At 49.7% G+C, this 20,921-nt stretch overlaps 1 protein-coding gene across 1 annotated transcript; it reads right to left on the bottom strand.

Annotated features, from left to right (window-relative positions):
- Positions 1-2,447: 2,447 nt before the first annotated feature.
- CLEC2L (C-type lectin domain family 2 member L) lies at positions 2,448-19,959 on the bottom strand. The gene is made up of 5 exons (XM_053609356.1): positions 19,408-19,959; positions 9,381-9,455; positions 6,005-6,171; positions 4,911-5,011; positions 2,448-3,142 (listed from the first exon to the last, which is right to left on the bottom strand). The coding sequence occupies exons 1-5, from the start codon at positions 19,610-19,612 to the stop codon at positions 3,031-3,033; spliced, it is 660 nt and encodes a 219-aa protein (XP_053465331.1). The 5' UTR covers positions 19,613-19,959; the 3' UTR covers positions 2,448-3,030.
- Positions 19,960-20,921: the final 962 nt, after the last annotated feature.

Here is a 20,921-nt window from a genome sequence, read left to right as displayed (position 1 = left end):
TGGTAGGAAGCAGATAGGAAAAATCTTAAAACATTGGCGGCATGCTTTGCCAAACTGATTTTGAAGTATTACATGGTCCCAGGACAAACCCAAGAATAGGACAGCTTATTTGCCATTGGGCCTTAAATGGTTCAGGCAGCAGGCTTTGGATAATTTAATAAGAAGAAAAACCTGAATGGCACGAGTTATCCATTCGCTGACCTCTCACATTGCTTCCCTGCACTCACAGGGCAGGAGGAAAGCAGAGCTCTGACCCCAGGCCGGCTCTGGGGACCCTGCCAAGGTTACTCACCTGTGACAGCATTACCTGCCTCGGAGCATGTCTTAGAGAACTAAGGGAGGTGCCCCATGTAAAGCAATTTCAGATTAACCCAAGGGTACATACTATTAGGTTGCATTGTTTGCATTTGTTAGGAAAAGTCCCAGTTGCATTTGAGTCCTTCATCTAGGAGGTAAGCCATGTACCTTGACTTGGTACCCATTAGGTGGGAGCTTACTGAGCTTAATTAAGAAATACACATTTTTTTTTTTTTTTTGAGACAGAGTCCTTCAGTGGAGTACCCTGGTGTCACAGCTCACAGCAACCTCAAATTCTTGGGCTGAAGCGATTTTCTTGCCTCAGCCTCCCAAGTATCTGGGACTACAGGCGCCCACCACAATGCCCAGCTATTTTTCTGTTGCAGTTGTCATTGTTGTTTTAGCTGGCTCGGGCTGGGTTCAAACCTGCCAGCCTTGGTATATGTGGCCGGCGCTGTAACCACTGTGCTACGGGCACCAAGAAATAAATACACTTAAATTTCTCATATGGGCCTGTAGTTGTTCATCTACCAATTTCAAATTAGTATTGAGTATATGGGAGGCTTGTTTTTCCATTCTTGAGACACTTTACTTGGAGGAGTTCTTCAACTCCATTCAGATAAATACAAAAGATGTACCATCAATCCATGAATGGATTAATAAACTGGTATATGCACACCACCAACTATAATTCAGCCATCAAAAAGATGCCCTGGAGTTTTGAACCTCTCTGTCTTTAAGGGGAAGATACTGGTGAGAACCACAGGCCTGTATGCGACTGAGAACAGGTGGGAGAGAGAGACCCCCCCACCTGGAAGCAGCAGCAGCTGACACTTTCTCAGCTCTCAGCCCCTCACTCTCACCCTCACAGGCCCTACACCCACTATAGACGCCCCACCCGCTGAATTCCCTAAACTTCTTCATTGCACACTCGAGCCCCCCACTGGCTTCCCAATAAACAAAATATAAAACTATGAAAATACCCCTATTTTATGAAATATCCAGAAACCATGCAGAAAAGTTTAAAAAAAAAAACAAGTTGGCAGTTTTGTCTGAAGACCATCAAGCTTGTAAAAGGCCGGAGCAGAGCACAGCAGGACCTGGTTTCTCTACGAGCTATTTTCTGAAAATGGGCCAGGACCCAAAAATCGCCTGCCTCTTGTCCGCCTGGGGTATCAGAAGGAGGCCAAGAGGCCCAGGCTCCACTGCAGCCCAGTCTGGGGCCTCAGTGTGGGCAGGAGGCACTCAGGGCCTGGGGGGCAAAGTTAGCACCTCCCCAGGCAAACCAAGGGAGGCAGGGAGAAGCCGTATGACCCTCACAAACGCGTCCCCTGCGCAATGTGAACTTCCCTCAACGTTCCTGCTCACTTCACCCCATCCTCCCCTAAGGCAGAATAAACCATGTTTTGACTGTATTCCAGAATGTTCTACGGCTTTCTGAGTTTTTTTCTTTTTTTTCTTTTTTTTTTTGAGATAGAGTCTCACTATGTTGCCCTCAGTAGAGTGCTATGACATCACAGCTCACAGCAACCTCAAACTCTTGGGCTTAAGTGATTCTCTTGCCCCAGCCTCCCAAATAGCTGGGTCTACAGGTGCCCATCATAATACCCGGCTATTTTTTGGTTGTAGTTGTCATTGTTGTTTGGCAGGCCCGGGCCAGGTTCGAACTCGCTAGCTCCAGTGTATGTGGCTGGCCCTCTAGTTGCTGAGCTACAGGCGCCAAGCCAGTTGTCATTGTTGTTTAGCAGGCCTGGGCCGGGTTTGAACCCGCCAGCCTCGGTGTATGTGGCCAGTGCCCTACCCACTGAGCTCTGGGCATACGGACTGAGCTCTCTCCTTTGCTCCCTGTGTACTCCATGGAGTTCCCCATGCCCGGTGTGGTGTCTGGCCCATGGTCAGTGTGAATAAACACGCGTCATCTTGAATTGACTAGTAATGGAGTTGGAACAGACCACACCCTGCAGCCAGCTGAGATTAATTCCGTCATTTCACAGCATTAAATAAAGCCAAGAGGCCATAAGATGCTTTTTTTTCACTCTTAATCCCTACACATGACATCTGTGGAACTACAACAAGTGCCTCTCTGGGGGGCCCCCACAGACTGACCCTCCCCAAGCTTTGACCCTGGAACAAATGACAGCACCCATCTCTGGACACCAGTCACATCTTTATTCTGTCAGTGATCAATACAACAGCACCACGGACACAGCAGGGGCCCTGCCTGAGAGCCCCAGGCAGGGCAAAGAGGGTGAATGCAGGGAACTTGGCCCAGGGAAGGGGTAAGCCGTCCCTGCCACCTTCCCCAGCAATCTGGGAGCCACCTCTGGAAAGCAGGGCTACTGTGCCAACAGGAATACAGCCTGTGTCAGGTCCCGTTCCCCAAGGCACCAGGATACAGGGAGAAAGGACTTATGGGTGGCTCAGGATGGACTCTGAACCTGAGAAGGGACTGTGCCTGTGTGTACATGTGCGTGTGCTTGAGCGTGTATATATATGTATGGGGGAACAGATGCCTACGCTACTTAGCATGGGGCCACATGACCTGCCTGGGGACGGAGGAGACCAGGAGCCAAGGACTCAGTGCTCCAGAGCCCGGGAGATGGGCCCAGGATGGAGGCCACCCCCTCATCCACTGTCGCTTTGCAGAGGGCAGGTGGCTCCCACTGAGGCAGGTCAGGAGCAGGCACCTCTCTGGACCCTGGGGAGGAGGTGGCGCCTGTGGCCCGACCCACCTCAAGTGTAGGCCATCTTGCTGCACACCCAGGGCCGGGTCATCAGACACTCCGTCGACACCAGCCTGGTGGGCTCCACGAAGACACACTCCCCGGGGCCTGAGATGGTGAACCTGTGGCCGGGAGAGAAGATGCCGGGCGCTCAGGCCCTGGGCCACTCAGCCCTTCACCACATGTCGGGAGAGCTCTGTGGCTGGAGCTGCCTTCTAGGACATTGGGCCTGACAGACCTTTCAGCTGGACATCCACTGTCCTCTACTCTGTGCATCCTGACCTGCCCATGGACATTTCCTGGACACACCCTGCACTTCCCATCCTGCTCCACTCTGTCCAGGGTCAGCTCGCACATCCCGGGCTCCAAGGCACCATGTCAGCATCTCACTCTGCACCCTGCCGCACCACAGGGGCCTGCGTCTGGGCCCCACATCCCCGGGGGCAGCTCCCGAGCACCCTCTCATCCCAGTTAAGTGTGCAGCAGCTCTGGAGAGGCCCTGAATGAGATGACCCTGCTAGGCCACGGTGGACGGGATCACCCAGTATTGGCTGAGCACAGCCGTGCTGCCCAGGCAGTCACTGAAATCACACAGGGACCTGTGGCAGGGGGTCTTCCATTTCGAGTCTCATGGGTTTCTCTGAACCCTACTTATTCACCCTGCCTCAGACCCCTGCCAAGGCTGGGCTTGGCTCTCATAAGAGAGGGTGTCAGAAGGACCCCAGAGGGTGTGCCCAGGCAGGCAGGACCTATTCAGTGTCAAAAAACGTTGCCAAAGGCCTCTTGGTGGCCAGGTAGCTAGCACCATAGGACCCCGGCCCCCAGGGTTCTGAGAGCAGGAAGCTTCCAGAAAGATACAGAGAGGGCCAAGAAGTGCAAGACCACAGGAGCCACTCTAAGAATAGACCTGGACAGGGGCAGGAGAGGGAGGGAGAAAAGGAAGAGGCCCTGAGGACAAAGGGCGGAGAGGAAGAGTGTCTGAGGCTAAGGAGGAGAGACGCCCTCAGGAGGCAGCCCCAGGACTGACTGCCTAAGTCAGCCTCAGGTGAGAGGGCCAGCTCCGCCCGCCAGGAGGGAATGGGTACAGGTGCCCTTCCACTTTAGCTCCCACACTGGGGACACCATGTGTCATCATCCTCAGGTTAGCACAGAGCCCCCCTTCCGGCAGGTACCCAGAGCCTCTTCCTTTAGCCACAGGGTCCATTCTAGAAGCTGAGGTTCTCGTTCCTTTGCTTGCACTTCCCTGCATTGCCCTAAACCTAGATTGCCACTCCCACTGCCACAGCCATACACCTGCCACCCCCACCCTACTGCCCCCACGCCACCCTCTCACATCCATACCACCTGGCCATACAAGTAACATTGCCCTGCACACACTGCCAGCTCTTCAGCAGTGCCCCTGCACCAAGACGTGTTTGCTCTAAGAAAACGTGGCCAAGAACACGCATGGATGCTCTTATTCAGAGCCCCTTTCCTCCACAGTGACAATGCTTAGGTGGCACATGTCTGCCCAGAATGGAGGCGCCATCTTCCATCCCCACAAGAGGCCAGATATGGTCATGTGACTACGTTCTGGCCAACGGGGTGAGGAAATCCAGGGACACCCTCCCCTCCCTGTTCTCCCGCTGGTTGAATGGGACATGTGAGCCAGGCTGCCCCGTGAAGGAGGCACACCTGGAAGGGGCCTGGGCCCCAACCCCCCAAGGCTCTAATAGCTACACAGGGAACAACCTCCAAGCCAGCCTGGACTCCTCTGGGAGAGAGCAAAGTAAAGCCATCATCATGACTGGGTCTCTGGCACAAGCTATTGGACCCAGGACTAGCATCACTAGCAAGGGGCTTAGACTTTCCCCAGTCTAAGCCTGGTGACCAGAAGAAGTCTCAGCTTACGTGTCTGGGTCAAACGGATCCCCGTTGACCCAGTGGAATTCGTCCCCAACTCTGCGTAGTCCAATCCAGGGCTCCCTTCTTGTGAACTTGAACATAAATTCCTGCACCAAGGAAAGAGAGAAACCTCAGGGTCAGATATGGTCTCCTGAACACTCTCATAGCCCAAGACAAACCAAGACAAACCTCGTCTCAAAAGATCCTGGTCCTTGTGAGACTCTGCCTCCAAAAAAAAAAAAAAGATCCTGGCCCTCAGGCTGTACAGACACTGGGAACGTGACTGATATCTCGCTATACCCTGAAAATGAGAGCTGGGTTAGAGAACCCTCAGCTAGAAGCTGCTCCCTGACCTTGCAGGAGTTGCCTCTACAGCTCCCAAGGGCCCCTAGCTCTGTTTGCATACCACCATGCCACTGCACCACCGTGCCACTGTGCCATTATGCCACCACACCAGGAAGGCTGCACAGGGCTGTCCTCCCAGCCCAGCTCAGTGGCCCACAGTCCAGCATTCCTGATTTGCAGGAAGCCTGGGGATTGCCCACTGGATGGATTAGCTGGGACGAATCTCAGCACTGAGATTGGTTGTCCTTCCATCTGCATACTTCTGGGACTTTCTCTCCAGAAGGTGGACATAATACTGTGTATCAAAGACAAACAAGTGACTTTTAGATTATCTGCTATTTTGGATTGCCACATTGTTAACCTCAAAATCCAAAATGGCCGGCAGGCTGGTTAATTGGTTTCTTAACACATTCCCATCAATAAAACCATTTTGGGTGTTCAAGGAGAGCTCATGTCCTGATTTAGATCGGTGGAAATTAACAATGTATTTTTACATTTCACAGTGCCTTTATAATTGTATTCTTACACTTTACAACTCTGAGTTTAGCCCAGCCAATAAACAGCCTTGAATTGAAATAAGTGTCCTTGACAATAGAAGTGGAAACTGGAGCCACTCAATGACCTGCTCAGAGCCCCATGGCTGTGTGGTGGCTGGATGACATGTCACAGGGCCCCCTGCACACTGGGGTGTGGCTCTCCCCTTAGAGTTGAGGTGCAGGCGCTGAGGGCCCCTCTCCCCACTCCGGCACACTCACCAGCTCCTTCTGGCTCTGGATCACGGCCAGCGTGGCCTCGTGGGTGTGGCAATACTGCCTGCCAGTGTTCCAGTCTCTCGGTTCCTCAGAAAAGAAGTAGCACTTCCTCCCGTAGAGCAGCCAGTCCTCCGGGCAGGGAGCCTCACACTTGATACAGCCCTTGGAGGCTGCAGGAGGAGAGACAGGCGCTGCGTCTGCCAGCATGCCTGGCCACCACCCTGTCCCACCAAATCCCACTGTGCCTCCCAAGGCTTCCTCCACCCATCTCAACGGCTGTCTCTGTGGCTGTCCTCATGGGTAAGCACCTCTCACAGGGCTTGGAGGTAAAGCATTGGTGGCTCAGTGAATGAATAATGGTTGGCTGGGAGGCACATCCCCATAAGGGCAAGTGACAGCAGGTCAGCCCCTGGGGTAGATCTGCCTGTGTCTCTGAACTCCCCAGGCCAGGGACCTACAAGCCACGTGTCCTTTCTCTCCAGCCAAGGTGGAAGGCACTGGCAGGATGGACTGCCCACTTCCATTAACTACACCTCATTAGCTAACAAGGCTGCCTGTTCCACCACTGGACTGCTGGAAAGTTCTTTTTAAATATTTAGTCCCAACCTGCCCTCTCATGACCTAGACCTCCTGATCCAGGATCTGCCTTCTGGCATGACCCAGAGCAGACTCATTCCATCTTCTTCTTCCTACCTGAAGGACACCAGCCTCCCCTGCCAAATCTTTATGATCCCAGCAGGGCCTGCTCACTGCAGTGTCACCATATTGCCACCAACACACTGCCACAAGGACAGACTGGGACACATCAAATGTGGCTCTACCAGCAGCAAAAGTGACCACCATGCTGCCTTCCGAGTGTCACAGGTGCTGCAGTCTGCAGACGGCTTCAATGAACACACTGTGGGTATGCATGTGTGCACTCTTCTGGGAAGGGAGCCCAGAACTTCCATCCAAGTCTCAAAGGGCCTCCTTGCCAAAAAGCATTAAGCCACAATCTTAGATTATTTTCATATGATCTGTTTCCAAGCCAGGTCTCCCCAGTGTCCAGAACATGTGAAAACCACTTTTAAAATACAAATGCAGAAGCTTATATTTATTTCTTCCACAATTATCTCACTTTGGCTCATCATTGGAGTTTTTACAGATAAACTTTAATCTTGATTTTTTTTCCCCACCTGTCACTTGGAATTGCGGATTTGGACTGTATCAGCTATAAATTCCATAAGCATATTTCTGTTTTTATACAAGTGAACAGGCCTGCGGTGCTCAGCCCCTAGGGATCTCCAGCCATGTGGACGCCAGTTAATGAATCGACACTTCCTGGGCTCATCTGTTCAGTGAGATTCAAGTCCACTTGGGAGTATTGACCATTTCAACTACTTCTCCACAAGGATCTCCTAAGAAGCTCTGTTGTGCTTTATTGAAATCACAATATGCTATGTCTACGCATTGCTCTGGCCTCCCGACCTAGCAAAGGAGTTAACCAGTAGTGATTATTCCAGATGAACCCAAGCTGGACCCATTGCTTGCCATATCCATTTCTGAACACTCACGAGCCTCCTGCTTGTCATACAAGCCCTACAGGGAAGGAACTGGTAGGAATTGATACTGTCAGTGGACTTTTTCCCAGACTTTGAGAAATTCACCTCTGGTCTTATGATATTCCTCAAAGATTAAAGACAGAGATGCTGAAATCACTTTTGCAAACCCTTCAGGACCCATGACATACTTTGACTTGAATCCCTTAAAAGTAGCCACATTCCCAGTTCATACAGCCCCACTTGTCCTTAGTGGCAGTTTTTTTATTTGTTTTTTTTTATTTGTTTGACCCTTTCAGTTTCTCATGCCTCTCCCACTTAGAATGTTCTGTTCCTCTGATGGGATCTGGAATATGGCACCCCAAAATATGCCACTTTGGCATAAGGATCATTTTGAGCTGAAGGCAATTAAGAATCAACCAATGTCTCAACCATTCTCTGCACACTGCTCTGATCTGCCTAAAAATAGGGCATACACTTCCCTTTGAGGATGGTGCTGGCCAACCCCCATGCATCGACCTTTTACTAGAGGGGAAAGCAACTGTTATCATTGAACACCCCAAAGAATCAACACCGAGCTGAGTTTGCAAACAAACCTTACTAAAACAGCCACTGTCTGTTGTTCCCCCATGTATGTCCTGGCCACTTCCCCACAATTTACCATTCCTTAAAGCCCAAACTCCCTTTCCTTTGCTAAAAAGGCATATGCACCCCTGAGTCTAAATGCTTCTTTAAGTTGTCCTTCTTTTCCATGAACTCCCATGCACATAAACATTAATAAAAATCGTGTGCCTTCTCTCCAGTTAGTCTGCCTTTGATAGTTTAATTTGCAGGCTCCCAGGTACTGAACTTAAGATGGTAGAGGAAAAGTTTTTCCCTCCCCAAACCCTTCTACCTCCTGATCTCTGAGAAGTCCTACCCATTCTTCAGGGTTCAGTGTTCGTGTCTCCCCTTCTGGGAAGCCACCAGGCAGGTGATGGCGCCTCTATTACTGCAACTTACCTCTGGACAAAAGCGAAAATGTCTTTTTTTGTTGTTGTTTTTTGTCCTTACCATGTAGCCCAGGACCTGACACATGGCAGGGCTCAGTAAATGTTTGCCGAATGAATGTGATCTTTAGAGACCTTTACCCCCAAATTATCTCCTTTAAGAACCACTGCCTGGCCCCAAGTTTGTTCTGCATTTGGTCTGAATTCTGAGTTCTCACAGCACTTACCTAAGAAACCACTCCACTTTATCTCCAGGGCTTAATATAGGAGACATCTATAATCCATGTGTAAATACTGGGAGGGTGGGGGGCAAAAAAATGTATCCACATTTTAAGGGATGTTATGTATATATTACTTTTCTTTCTTTTTTTTTTTTTTTTTTTGTAGAGACAGAGTCTCACTGTACCGCCCTCGGGTAGAGTGCTGTGGCGTCACACGGCTCACAGCAACCTCTAACTCTTGGGCTTACGCGATTCTCTTGCCTCAGCCTCCCGAGCAGCTGGGACTACAGGTGCCCACCACATATATATTACTTTTCATTCACCATAATCAGAAGTGTCTGGATGCTGATGGTAATTACAAAAGTCAAATGTGACTTGTATTCATCTTTCGTTATCAGTATATATTGAATATTACAATTTTAATAGTTTTTTTCCTTTCTTAAAATGTGTATACATTTTTTGTCACCCTCTGTATATTATTTTAGGCTAAAATCCCATTAACAACCAACACAATGTAATTTCTACTTACTCTGTCGCCCACAGAAGCCTGGACTGTCTTTGCCTAATTGCAGGGGCTTTTGACAAAGGGTGTACACAAGGAATTGCATAAATGCTCAGCATGCACGCTCACCCAAGATGCTCATCACCACCAGGATGGCAAACAGAAGGACTGCGATGGCGCCCAGCAGGAGACGTGTGGTAGTGTCTGAAGAGAAGAGACAGGGGTTCAACTGCCTGCCCCACTGCCAGCCTCAGGCCCCACTAGTGAGAAACCTGGGGGGTGGAGCCAGGCGAGGTGAGTTTTAACAAGCCACTTCCCCCACCCCACCCCCACCCCGGTGACACTGAGGCCCGCAGGAGTTTGAGAACCGCTGCTCTGGAGCACAGCTCTCACGCTGTGGTTCCCCTGCTTGAAACTCTCCCTACAGGGCTGCCCACTGCCCACAAACTCCTGTGATAGGCAGAGCTTTCCACCTTGACTTTCCCACAGCTTGGCCACCTGGTGCTGTGTTTCAGGTAGTCAGACTCCTTGAAATAACCCGTTCATTCAGCCTTTGCAGCCCTGACTCTGGGTCTCTGCTCCCAAAGTTCTCCTCCTCCACATCCCTCTTGAAATCCACTTGCCTCTGCACTATTCATCCTCTTCCTGATCCTCGGGGCTCTCCCTTTTTATTTTCATTTATTTATTTCCTTTATCACTTAACATTTACATTTTGTACTTAGTAAAAGAATCCTGTTAGATGTCAAGAAATATTTAAAAATTGTGATAAAATGTGTATAACATAAAAGTTGTCACCTTGACTATTTTTGAGTGTACACTTAGCAGCATTAAGTACATTCGCAATGTTGTGTAACCATCATCACCATCTGTGAAACTTTCCCAGCATCCCAAACAGAAGCTCTGTACCTACTAAACAACCACACCCTTTTCCAGCTTCCCAGCCCCCAGCACGCACCCTTCTACTTTCTCTCTCTCTGAACCTGATGACTCTGGGAAGCTCATATATCAGGAATCACGCAGTGTTTCTGTTTTAGTGCCTGGTTTCTCTCATGTAGACTGTTCTCAAGGTTCATCCATGTTGCCGCAGAACTTCATTCCTTTTTAAAGCTGTATAATAATCCGTTGTATGGATTTAACCATACTTCATTTATCCAATCATTTGTTGGTAGACATTGGGGTTGTCACCACCTTTTGACTATTGTGACTAGTGCAGCTATGAACATTGCATACAAAAATCTGCTTGAGTCCCTGCTTTCAAATCTTCTTGGGTACATGGCCTACGAGTAGAGTTTCTGGGTGACATTGTATGTATCTGGCGTGGTGGCTCATCCCTGTTATCTTAGCACTCTAGGAGGCCGAGGTGGAAGGATCCCTTGAGCTCAGGAGCTCAAGACCCCCCTGAGCAAGAGATAGACCCCATCTCTACTAAAAAAAAAAAAAAAAAAAAATTGAAAAATTATCCAATGCTGTGGCAGGCACCTGTAGTCCCTGCTACTTGGGAGGCTGAGGCAGAAGGATCTTTTGAGCCTAAGAGTTTGAACTTGCTGTGAGCTAGGATAATGGACAGCAGAGTGAGACTCTGTCTTTTTTTTTTTTTTTTTAGAAACCACCAAACTGTTTTCCATGGCAGCTGCATCATTTTACATTACTACCCGCAATGTATGAGGGTTCCAATTTCTCTGTATCCTTGCCAATACTTGTTGGTTTGCAGTATTTTCTCAAGAACTGATGCCATAATAATTTAATTTTTTATTAGAGCCATCCTAGTACATGTGAATTCCCTTAAAATTTTGGTTTGTTTTTTTTCCATCTCAACCAGTAAATGTAGTTAAGTATAGTTACTTTGTCATGAATCCTTTTCTAAATCTTCGTTTCTTTTTAAATGACAGTTATATAGAGACATAGATGAAAACAGTACTCCACAACCTAGTGTTGGTCTGTAAATTGTCACTCATCCATTAGGATGTAATTACTAAAATGGAGAGAAAAACTTTGTAGCAATTCAACATTACCCTGACATCTAAGCACATGATTGTGTTTCTAGTAATTCATTTTCATTGTATTTTACAAAGGATTTGAAAAAGAAACCTGTTCCCTTCATTAAGGATAGTCTAAAAAGCACAAATTAAAAGAATCAAGAAATTCTAAAAGGATTGGTTAAAAATATAATAATGGCATTACCCTTTCCCCAGAGCCAACCACTATCAACTCTTTTAGCCCTCTCGGTATTCCCTCCAAATGTCAAAATGCCACGCGTATGTCAATCCGCCAAGAGTTTTCCATTTTAGATATAATGTATTGACTTTCCCCTATAATGATGAAGACTCAATTCTCCTTGCATTACCATCCCACCCTGACCACTTACTCCCTGCCCTCTCAATTGATAATCTGGTTTTATCTTCTTATGACAAGGTAAATAGTGTTCTGGGCAACGCCATGCAGTGTATTATGATCTCTTCATCTCTATAGAACATTTTATCTCCCTGTTAGTTAATCATGTTTTTCTTTCTCCTTCTTTTAGTCTTCTGTGTCCTTATTATTTCAACCCCAAAACTCCTCTTAGATAATGAGACTAAATCAGAAATTCCATCTTACCTTTTTCTCCATTAGTTTGGGCTTCCATAACAAAACCCTCATGGATTGGAGGGCTTAAACAACAGACATTTATTTCTCACAGTTCTGGAGGCTGGAAGTCTGAGCTCAGGGGGCCAGCATGGTTGGGTCCCAGCGAGGGCTCCTTCCTGGCTTGCCTTCTCACTGTGTCCTCACCCAGCAAAGAGGGAAGTTCTGGGGTCTCTTTCTCTTTCTATAAGGGCACTAATCCCATCATGGGCTCTACCCTCATGACCTCATCTAAATCTAAAGACCTCCCAAAGCCCCACCTTTTCAATAACATCACCTTAATTCACGTGAATTTTGGAAGGAAACATTCAGTTCCTAACAACCTCCTCCAAGAAGTGTTATGTTCCGACCTACTGCAATCTGACTGGTTGCTTTCTTAGCCCAACTGCCACCCTGGGGTCTCTCTGTGACAACAGCCAGAGAGTTTCTATGATTCTCTCCGATGTTTTCCACTTTCTTGGTTTACTTTCTCATCTTGGTGGAACACATTGTCAGTGGCTGCCTGAGAAAGGGTACAGCAGAACCAGTGCACTGAACAAGTCCAAGGAGCAAAACTTCTCATGGTAGTCCACAGTGAATGGTGCCTCTAGTACAGTGAACTCAGAGGCCTAAGTTATATAAGCTGAAAGTAATTCTCCTTCAGAATTTTAAAGGTACTACTTAATTATCTTCTAACTCTGGTGTTTCTTTTGGAAAGTCTAAAGCCATTCTCGCCACCCATGATCTTTGAATTTCAGTTGCTTAATTTTTTTTTTCCTTTCTAGAAGCCTTTAGCATCTTTTCTCTATCACCCAGTGTTCGAGAGTTTCATCACACATTCCATTTTCATCTACTCTAATAGTGGGCCCTTTCTATCTGAAAAAGGTAAGTCCTTTGGTTCCAGGAAGTTTTCTTTAATTATATCATTGATTATTTCCTCTTTCTTTTTTTTTTTTTTTTTTTTACAGTTTTTGGCCGGGGCTGGGTTTGAACCCACCACCTCCAGCATATGGGGCCAGCACCTTACCACTTTGAGCCACAGGTGCCACCCTATTTCCTCTCTTTCATTTTCGGTTTTCTTTCTGGAAGTCATATTTTTCGAATGTTGGATCTCTTGGATTGGTCCTCCAATTTCCTTTCTTTTCCCCTCTCATTCACTGTTTCTTTGCCTTTTTACTCTATTTCCTGGAAGATTTTCTCAACTTTATTTCCCTACCCTTCTACTGAATTTTTTATTTCTGTGATTATATTTTTAATTTCCAAGGATTTTTGTTTTTGTTGCTGTTCCGTGAATATTTTATTTTTGACATCATCCTTCTGCTGTCAAGATTGTCCTTTGTAAGCACCAAAGGAGGCAAGAAAAGCTTTATATTTCTCTCCTGCACCACTTTTAACAACAGGAATTGTTTTGTGAAGTTTGGATTTGGTCAAGGGGCTGCCCTTGGGGATCTGGAGGACCACATGTGGCCTTGAGGCTGCGGGTTCCCCACCCCTACTAGATTCTTCCTCTTGGATGGATCAGAGTCCCAGGAGAAGGCTCTTTTGTTTTCTCTGCTGAAAGATACAGAGTTCAGTGGAATAAGAGGCCTGGAGGCTGTCCTGAGCATTCAATGTGTTGATGTTGACTTAGTTGCTTGCTGTCAATGTGATGGCGCCCAGAGGCCTTCTCTCTGGAGAGATTTCACCTGGAGTTGCCTGCTAGGGCTGGGGAGAGGCTGGAAGGAATGGGGATCTAAATCTTCCTTAAAGAAATTTTCAAGCAGTCCCTCTGTTCTCAGCCCCATCTTTACCCACTGCCACCAACCCCTGAGCCTTGGGACTCAGGTGGCTCTTCTGCTTTCTGAACTTTCTTTAGTGGGGTGAAATGAGTTACTACTCATCCATGTGCTCCCTAGTTCTCAATTTTAAGCTATTGTCTTCTCTCATGTTCTTGTTGTCCTAATGGCCTTTTGAAAATACCTTTACTGTTGGGCAGTGCCTATGGCTCGAAGGAGTAGGGTGCAGGCCCCATATGCCAGAGGTGGCGGGTTCAAACCTAGCCCCAGCCAAAAACTGCAAAAAAAAAAAAAAATCCCTTTACTGTTATATCAGTGGGTTTCTGAGGGAAAGGGAATAAATGCATGCATTCATCTTGACCTGAAAACCCAACAAATATTTGGAGTCTACATTCCTATGAGCAAGGTCTCTGCTGGCACATAGCAAGGAGTCCCAGGACTTCAGACACGGTACAAGCAGAGGCTCTAGCATTCTCTGGAAGGCTAGGTCCTCTCTGTGTCTCCTCACTGTCCTTGGTGGGACCTTCATTTTAGTCAAGTCCCCTGGTGCTGCACGATGGATGTCTGTGGCAAGTACACCACATGCGTCCTTTCTATCCCTTCTTCATGTACTTTACGCAACGGAGCTAAGAGCACGGCATCTGAAACCACTTCACAGTCTCAAATCACAGTTATGCCACTTTCTAGGTGTTTACAGATGGTAAATTACTTAGCCTCTGCTGTGCTTCATTTTTCTCATCTTTAAAATCGGGTCATGGTAGTACCTGCCTCTTCGAGTTTTATGGAAATTCAACATACAATGCTTAGAACAGTGCCTGGCATAGTGAGTTCTTTTTAACTGCAAGCAATTATGTGTACCATCATTATCATCACAACTAGCAGCCTAGGCTCCTTTGGGGTAAAGATTGTGCATTACTCATCTTTAGACACCCTAAAATAGAGCTCAGTCATTGCCTTGCATGTTACAGAGTGACCACTGGAACTCAAAACATCTGAGGGAAATTTAATGACACTGAATGATAACATCTTTAATCAGCCTTACATTAACTGAGTTTGGGCCAGGCACTGTGGCTCGTGCCTTATCCTAGTACTTTGTAAAGCCAGCATGGAACATTGCTTGAGACCAAGAATTGAAGACCAGCCTGGGCAACACAGTGAGACTCTGTCTCTAGTAAAAATAGAAAAAATTAGCCAGGCATGGTGGTTAGTGCCTGTAGTCCCAGCTACTTTGGAGGCGGAAGCAAGAAGATCACTTGAGCCCCGGAGTTTGAGGATGCAGGGATCTGTGATCGAACCACTGCACTCCAGCCTGGGTGACAGAGCAGAGATTCTGTGTCTAAATAAACAAACTGAGTTTGTAGAAAAGGCCACATGGTAAAGGAGACCCTGCACGTGTATCACCAACATCACCAGAATTGAGATGCCTCTTCATTCTTTGGGGAAGATAATTTCTCTAGATGCTGCACTGTGGACACAGAAAAGACACAGTAGGGGTCCCCAACTTCTTGTTCACTGTATGCCCTCATGGAGGATGGCTGTGGTGCTAGACAATCAAAAACATCATCCTCATTCCCCAGAGCTGTGCGACAAAATATGGCAAACTGGGTGGCTTAAACTAGGAGAGAAATTTATTCTGTCATAGTTCTGAAGGCTAGAAGTCCAAAACCAAAGGGGGGCAGGGTTCTGCTCCCTCTGAAACCTGTAGGGACTCCTTCCACCCTCTTCCGAGCTTCTGGTGGTTTGCTGACAGTCTTGGCCGTTCCTTGGCTTGCAGCCACATCACCACAGTCTTTCCTTCATTATCACAAGGCATCCTCCGGCTGTGTTTCTGTCTTCATGTGACCATCTTCTTATAAGAACACCAGTTGGTACTGGATTAGGGCCAACCTGCTGCAGTCTGATATGGGGTCACATTTTGAGGTACTGGAGGTTAGGATTTCCACATGTCTTTCCTGGTGGGGACACAATTCAACTTCTAACAAATATCTAACTCCATAATCACCCCTACTACACTATGGCTCATATTATATGGACTTGATGGATGCAGTCTTTTTTTTTTTTTTTTTTTTTTTTGCAGTTTTTGGCTGGGGCTGGGTTTGAACCCACCACCTCCGACATATGGGGCCAGCACCCCACTCCTTTGAGCCACAGGTGCCACCCAGGATGCAGTCTTTTGGTTCTGTTTGGGGTTTTTTCTGGTAGTGACAGGAGTCTTACCATGTTGCCCAAGCTGGTCATGAACTCTTGACCTTAAGTGACTTTCCCGCTTCAGCCTGCCAAAGTGCTAGGATTACTGGCATGAGCCACTGAGCCCAGCCTACAGGTTATTTAGCTTTCTAAATGTATGTGATTTAGCCTAATATTAGAAGGAACTGAAAAAATCTGATTCTAAGCCAGAAAAATCTCCCATCATTCTCACACTCATATCCCAAAAAAGGCCCATGGCTGATATCTCTAAGTAATTCATTGGTAGCACAGCCTGGTGAGCATAATCTTGACTGTTAAAAATTATCAAATGTGGAGTTTGGTAATTTTACATTTTTTAAGAGGCTTTGCTAAATGCATATGTGTGGTTTTGATCAGGAAGTTGTGGGTTTATGCCTAATCAAAAAACTTTCAACATTAAAAATTCAGAATCAGTGACCACTAAAAAATCTATACCTGAAGGATACAAGATTATTCCCTCCCCTCTCCCTCACCCCAGGAGGCCACTCTGCCCCCTGCCACTCCCAAAGCCAGAAATATCCCCATCTCGAATCACCTCTAGTGTTTCCAGAACCCAGAAGGAAGCTCTGGGTCACCTTTTCCAGCCTGTCACCCCAAGCTGGGGCTGCAAGGGAAGGTTCATAACCACAGGGAGATAAGACTTGATCAGAGAACTTCTGTTTGGCTTTCTGTTTATAAAGATAATTATTCATCTAAAGAAAGTCTTACAGACCTGGGCTCTAATCCCAGCATTCTTATTTAAGAAGCTCTCTGACTAATTTAACCTGTGAGGAGGAAAAAAACATTGAGCCCAGAGGAGGCAGGGTTGTCTGGGGAGATGGGGAGGAGAACATGTGTGTGAGATATGGTGGTCCCCCACTAGCCTCACCAAGCCTGGAGTCCTTGGCCACACAGGGAAGGGCAAACACTTCCACATAAGAGGCCCTGTAGTAAGTCTGTTCCCTCATCCATGCAACAGATATGACACCCCCAACCCCTGCCGGGAAGAGGTGAGGACTGAATGAGAGAACTTCTGTGAAAGCCCCCAGAACAGGTGCAGCCCAGAGAAGGCACTTGGTAAATACTTGCCATATGGTAACAATGGCAAAGAGCCCATTGGAGTGCTCCACTTGGTCAAGCCAAGATTCCCCTGTTTCTCTTAAGGCAGGTGCTTGGCTAAGCAGGCCAAGTGGCAGATCCCTCATCCTGTGGATGGTATTTCATTCCTCAGACTCCAGTTTGGAGTGGGAAGTGGATCTAAGGTAGGCAGACCAATAAGCCAAAGAGTTTCAGTTGAGCCTGCGCCCCATCAGGGCTACATGATGCTACATCCAGGGTCACTGTACGTATGGCCCACACTCAAGGCCCTCTGTGTGGCCCTGAGAGGTAGAAATCTTGGCCTGGTCTAGCAGATAAGCAAGCAATGCTCAAACAAGTTGAAAAGCCTGCCAGTCTGAGCAGTGGAAGGCTCTGATTCGGATCTATCAGATGCTGTGCTCTTTGTCCCTCACCACACTGTCTCATCCCCTGGCCTGAGATCTCGGCAAGGACAGGGCTCTGCCCAGGGCCTAGAAGTTACAGAAAGGATGAATGAATATGGGAGACTGATGCAAAAGCCAGCACTGGCTGACATGGCAGCCACCTACAAAGGACCAGTCCTGGTCCTTGAGCACCCGTCTTCTAGGACTGTTGGAGCAGGTCCCTGGCAGGGACTCAGACTCCAGATGCTAAAACTCTTTTGGAAAAGTCAATAGGCCTGAGATACAGAGCATCCAAGGACCACAGGCTATCATAGGTGGGAAGTCTCCAGGTTGGACCAGGGGAAGGAGGGTGAGGAGAACCCAGGTTGGCATGAGTCACAAAGCAAGGCCAGCGGGGAGCCACATCAGGATGAGGGAGATGAAGCCAGAACTCAGGAGACACTTAGCACGTGAGTGGACTGGACCCAGTGCCCAAGATAGCTGTGAGTGGCTTTCCCGCCCGTGTGGCTTCTTCAGTCTGACTGGCAGATGGTCAGCCTAGCTACAGTTGGGAGAAAGAAGTGGGCCAAACTCACAGAAGGAGGGGGGACAGGAACCAGCTAGCAGGGGGCATCCACAGAAGCCACCAACTCGGGCAGACCCTTCAGAAATGCTTATGAGTAAAATGAATGGAGAAACTCAAGAGAGGGAGCAACTTCAAGAAATAACTTTGGTAGGAGAGAGGCATGACATCACAGGGCAAATCCAACAGTAAGCCAGGAGACTCACTCCAAGGGAGGAGTCCGGCCCTCTTCACTCCCCCAGCTTTTCTCAACCCAGAGCTTCTCGGTACAGCTCCTCTGCTCAGTGATGCAACATCTTTGCTCCCTTTGTCCCCAGCACCATTGTTGTCCAACACCTCCCCAAGCGTCTGCAGACAGTGCATGACCCTGGGCCCACTGCCTGTGGGCCCATCACTGACACTACTGTTCCACTTCTCCTTGCTCAGCCTGCCTTGGCACAGGTGCTGGTTGTGGCCCTCCCGTACCACTGCCCCACCCTCCCCACTCTCCCCACTGACCTCCAGTCTCCATCGCACCCTTCTGGACCACCACTAACTAGTCCAAGGGCATACCCTCGGTATCAACCCTTCAGCAGCTCCTTCAGAACAAAATCCCATCTCCTTGGCCAGGCCTGGGTGGCCCTTCCTGGTTTGGGTCCCCCATCCCCCTATCCGGGGTTCAGTTCCTCACATAGAACAGGCTCGCTCTGGCCACCTGGGCCACGGCACCCTCTGTCTCCACTCCACATCCCCTAAGAGGTCACCTACCCCAGGAAGCCCACCTTTTCTGGCACCCTCTCCCTAAAATGTGTGATCCAGGCTCGAGGTTTCCCAGGTTAACGCTGCCCAGGTCCTCTGCGGAGCTGAGACTGAGAAGCGTCCAGAGTGCGCGCCACTCTCCCGCCAATTCCAGCGTCTCCTACACACCACACCACCGGCTACAACTAACAGGAGGTGCCTAAAAGAACTCATGAACTTGAAATGGATTTTGGTTACTGCCCCATGGCCAGTCAGGAGTCACTCCCTGAGCCATTCTGACTGGTAGGGGTCGGTGACACCATGACCTTGCCAGGAAGAACCTGTCAGGGACTGTCCATCCCTCCCCTGCCCTGCGCCCCCACAAGGCCCTACAACACCAACCCCGCCTCCACCCTGCTCCCCACAGGGACTGGCCCTACCTCTGGGGTCTACAGCTTTTGTGACTTTGCTCAAAGCGTTTTCACTGCTACAGAATCAAGCCACCCTCTCAACGTGCCCATCAGGTGGGGTCCGAACAGTAAGTGGCCCCTTCACGCATGAGGAAACTAAGGCTGGGAGTGTGAGGCTTTCTCCCAAGGTCACAGAGTCAGTTTGTGGCAGAGGTAGTGTCAAGGCTGTGACTAGAGGTGGTCCCGGTTACCTACACACCCGCCCCCACGGCCTACGAGATGCTTCTGACTGCCCTGAAATGAGCAAATGCTCGGGTCCTGGGCCGCGGTCCTCCATCCTCCGGAGGGCGGCCAAGGTGACTCTGACCGGTCCCGGGACAGGGGTGGCGGCCGCTCCGCGCTTACCCTCCAAGGCCGCCTTCCAGCTGGTGCTACCCTCGTAGCCCGACCCGGATCGCCGCAGCTGCCCCTCGGGGCCGCGGCCCTCGGCCTCCGCGGGCGAGCGCGGCCTGGATGCGGCGGGGGCGGGCGCGGGGCGCGCGGCTGGGGGCGGCGGCGGACGAGCCCGCGCGGGGGCCTCCCGCGCCGGCGGCTCCGGCGCCGGCTCCATACCGGGCGCTCCTCCGCGCCGCGCCCGCGCTCCTGCGCCCGGGTGCGGGGCCCAGCCCGACACGCACTCGGCGCTCCGCGCGCCCTGCGGGCCCCCCAGGCCGGCCTCGGGGGGCGGGGGCGAGGGCCGCGGCGCCTGCTGGCCGGGGCTGAGCCCGGCTTCCCGGCCCCGAGCCGCCGAGCCGCGGCCTCCCGCAGAGCCGAGCCCGGAGGCGGATGGCGGAGAGGGCAGAGGCGCGCGAGAGCTGGGACAGCCGGGTCCCCAACCCTGCCACCGGCGGATGCTGCAGAGCCGGGAGCGCAGTCTTGGAGCCCACGGACCTGCTTCTAACGCAGCTCCACCTCCCCAGCCTCCTGCTCGTCATCTGTTAAAATGGGAATCAGGTTTACAGAGACTGTGCCATGAGTCTGAAAGAAGAGGAGCGGCTTCCCCTGAGCGGCCCTGGAGCCAGAGCAGAGGAGTGGAGGCTGTGACTTGGCCCCCAGACTCTTTTGATAAAGCAATGAGCACAGAGAGAGCACAGTCCGACGAACAAGTGGAGCGACGCTGGCCATTTACAGAGCACCTACTAAGTGCCAGAGGTTTCGCGTGCATTTACGCATCCCCAGTTCAGGTTGGGAACTGGAATCACAGAGGTCAAGGAAGTTGCTGGAAGCGACGCCAAGCAGGTGTGTGGTGGGCTAATGTCGGACTCGCAGGCCAGGGCTCCCTCTGCGGCCTTCACTGGCCTCTACTCCTGCCTCAGCTGACCCGCCTCACTTTGGCCTCCAGCCTCCAGCCCCGAAGTTCTCTTCCTCCCCATTTCGATCCCACCCCTGATTCCTATCTCGGTTTACAGTTCCTCAGCCTCGCTCCCCTGCTCTCTCCCTCCAAATCCAAATCTACACCAACCATTATGAATTCTCCCTTTTAAAATCTTAGTCTGCCCATTAGGCCAAGTACAATCCAATCCCATTTCTGTGTGCCCAAAACATCAACCTCCTGAGGGGTCTCCTAGCCTCCTGAGGGGTCTCCTAGCCTCCAGAGGGGTCCCCAGCCTCCTGTGGGGTTTCCCAGCCTCCTGAGAGGTCTTCCAGCCTCCTGTGGGGTCACCCAGCCTCCTGAGGGGTCTCCCAGGCTCCTGAGGGGTCTCCCAGCCTCCTGAAGGGTCCCCCAGCCTCCACTCTTGCTCTCTCCAGTCCAGCTCCTCCCTCTCCCCACAGGCAGTGCAACTTCCTAAAGTGCAACCTCACCACTCCCTCAGAGCTCCCTTTACCTGTGGGCTAAGCCCAACTTTTCATAAGGCAGAGGTTCCTCACTGTAAGTTCTG

The sequence above is a fragment of the Nycticebus coucang genome, chromosome 11, assembly GCF_027406575.1.
Source record: "Nycticebus coucang isolate mNycCou1 chromosome 11, mNycCou1.pri, whole genome shotgun sequence".
Lineage (NCBI taxonomy): Eukaryota > Metazoa > Chordata > Mammalia > Primates > Lorisidae > Nycticebus > Nycticebus coucang.
This window is presented reverse-complemented; position numbering and strand designations above follow the sequence as displayed.

Excerpts from the sequence above, each read along its gene's own strand:
- CLEC2L (XM_053609356.1), bottom strand. The coding sequence starts at position 19,612 with ATGGAGCCGGCGCCGGAGCCGCCGGCGCGGGAGGCCCCCGCGCGGGCT. Across the intron at positions 6,172-9,380 it reads GGTGGTGATGAGCATCTTGG|CCTCCAAGGGCTGTATCAAG; the intron begins GTGAGCGTGCAT and ends CTCCTCCTGCAG. Across the intron at positions 3,143-4,910 it reads GATCCGTTTGACCCAGACAC|GTTCACCATCTCAGGCCCCG; the intron begins GTAAGCTGAGAC and ends TCCCGGCCACAG.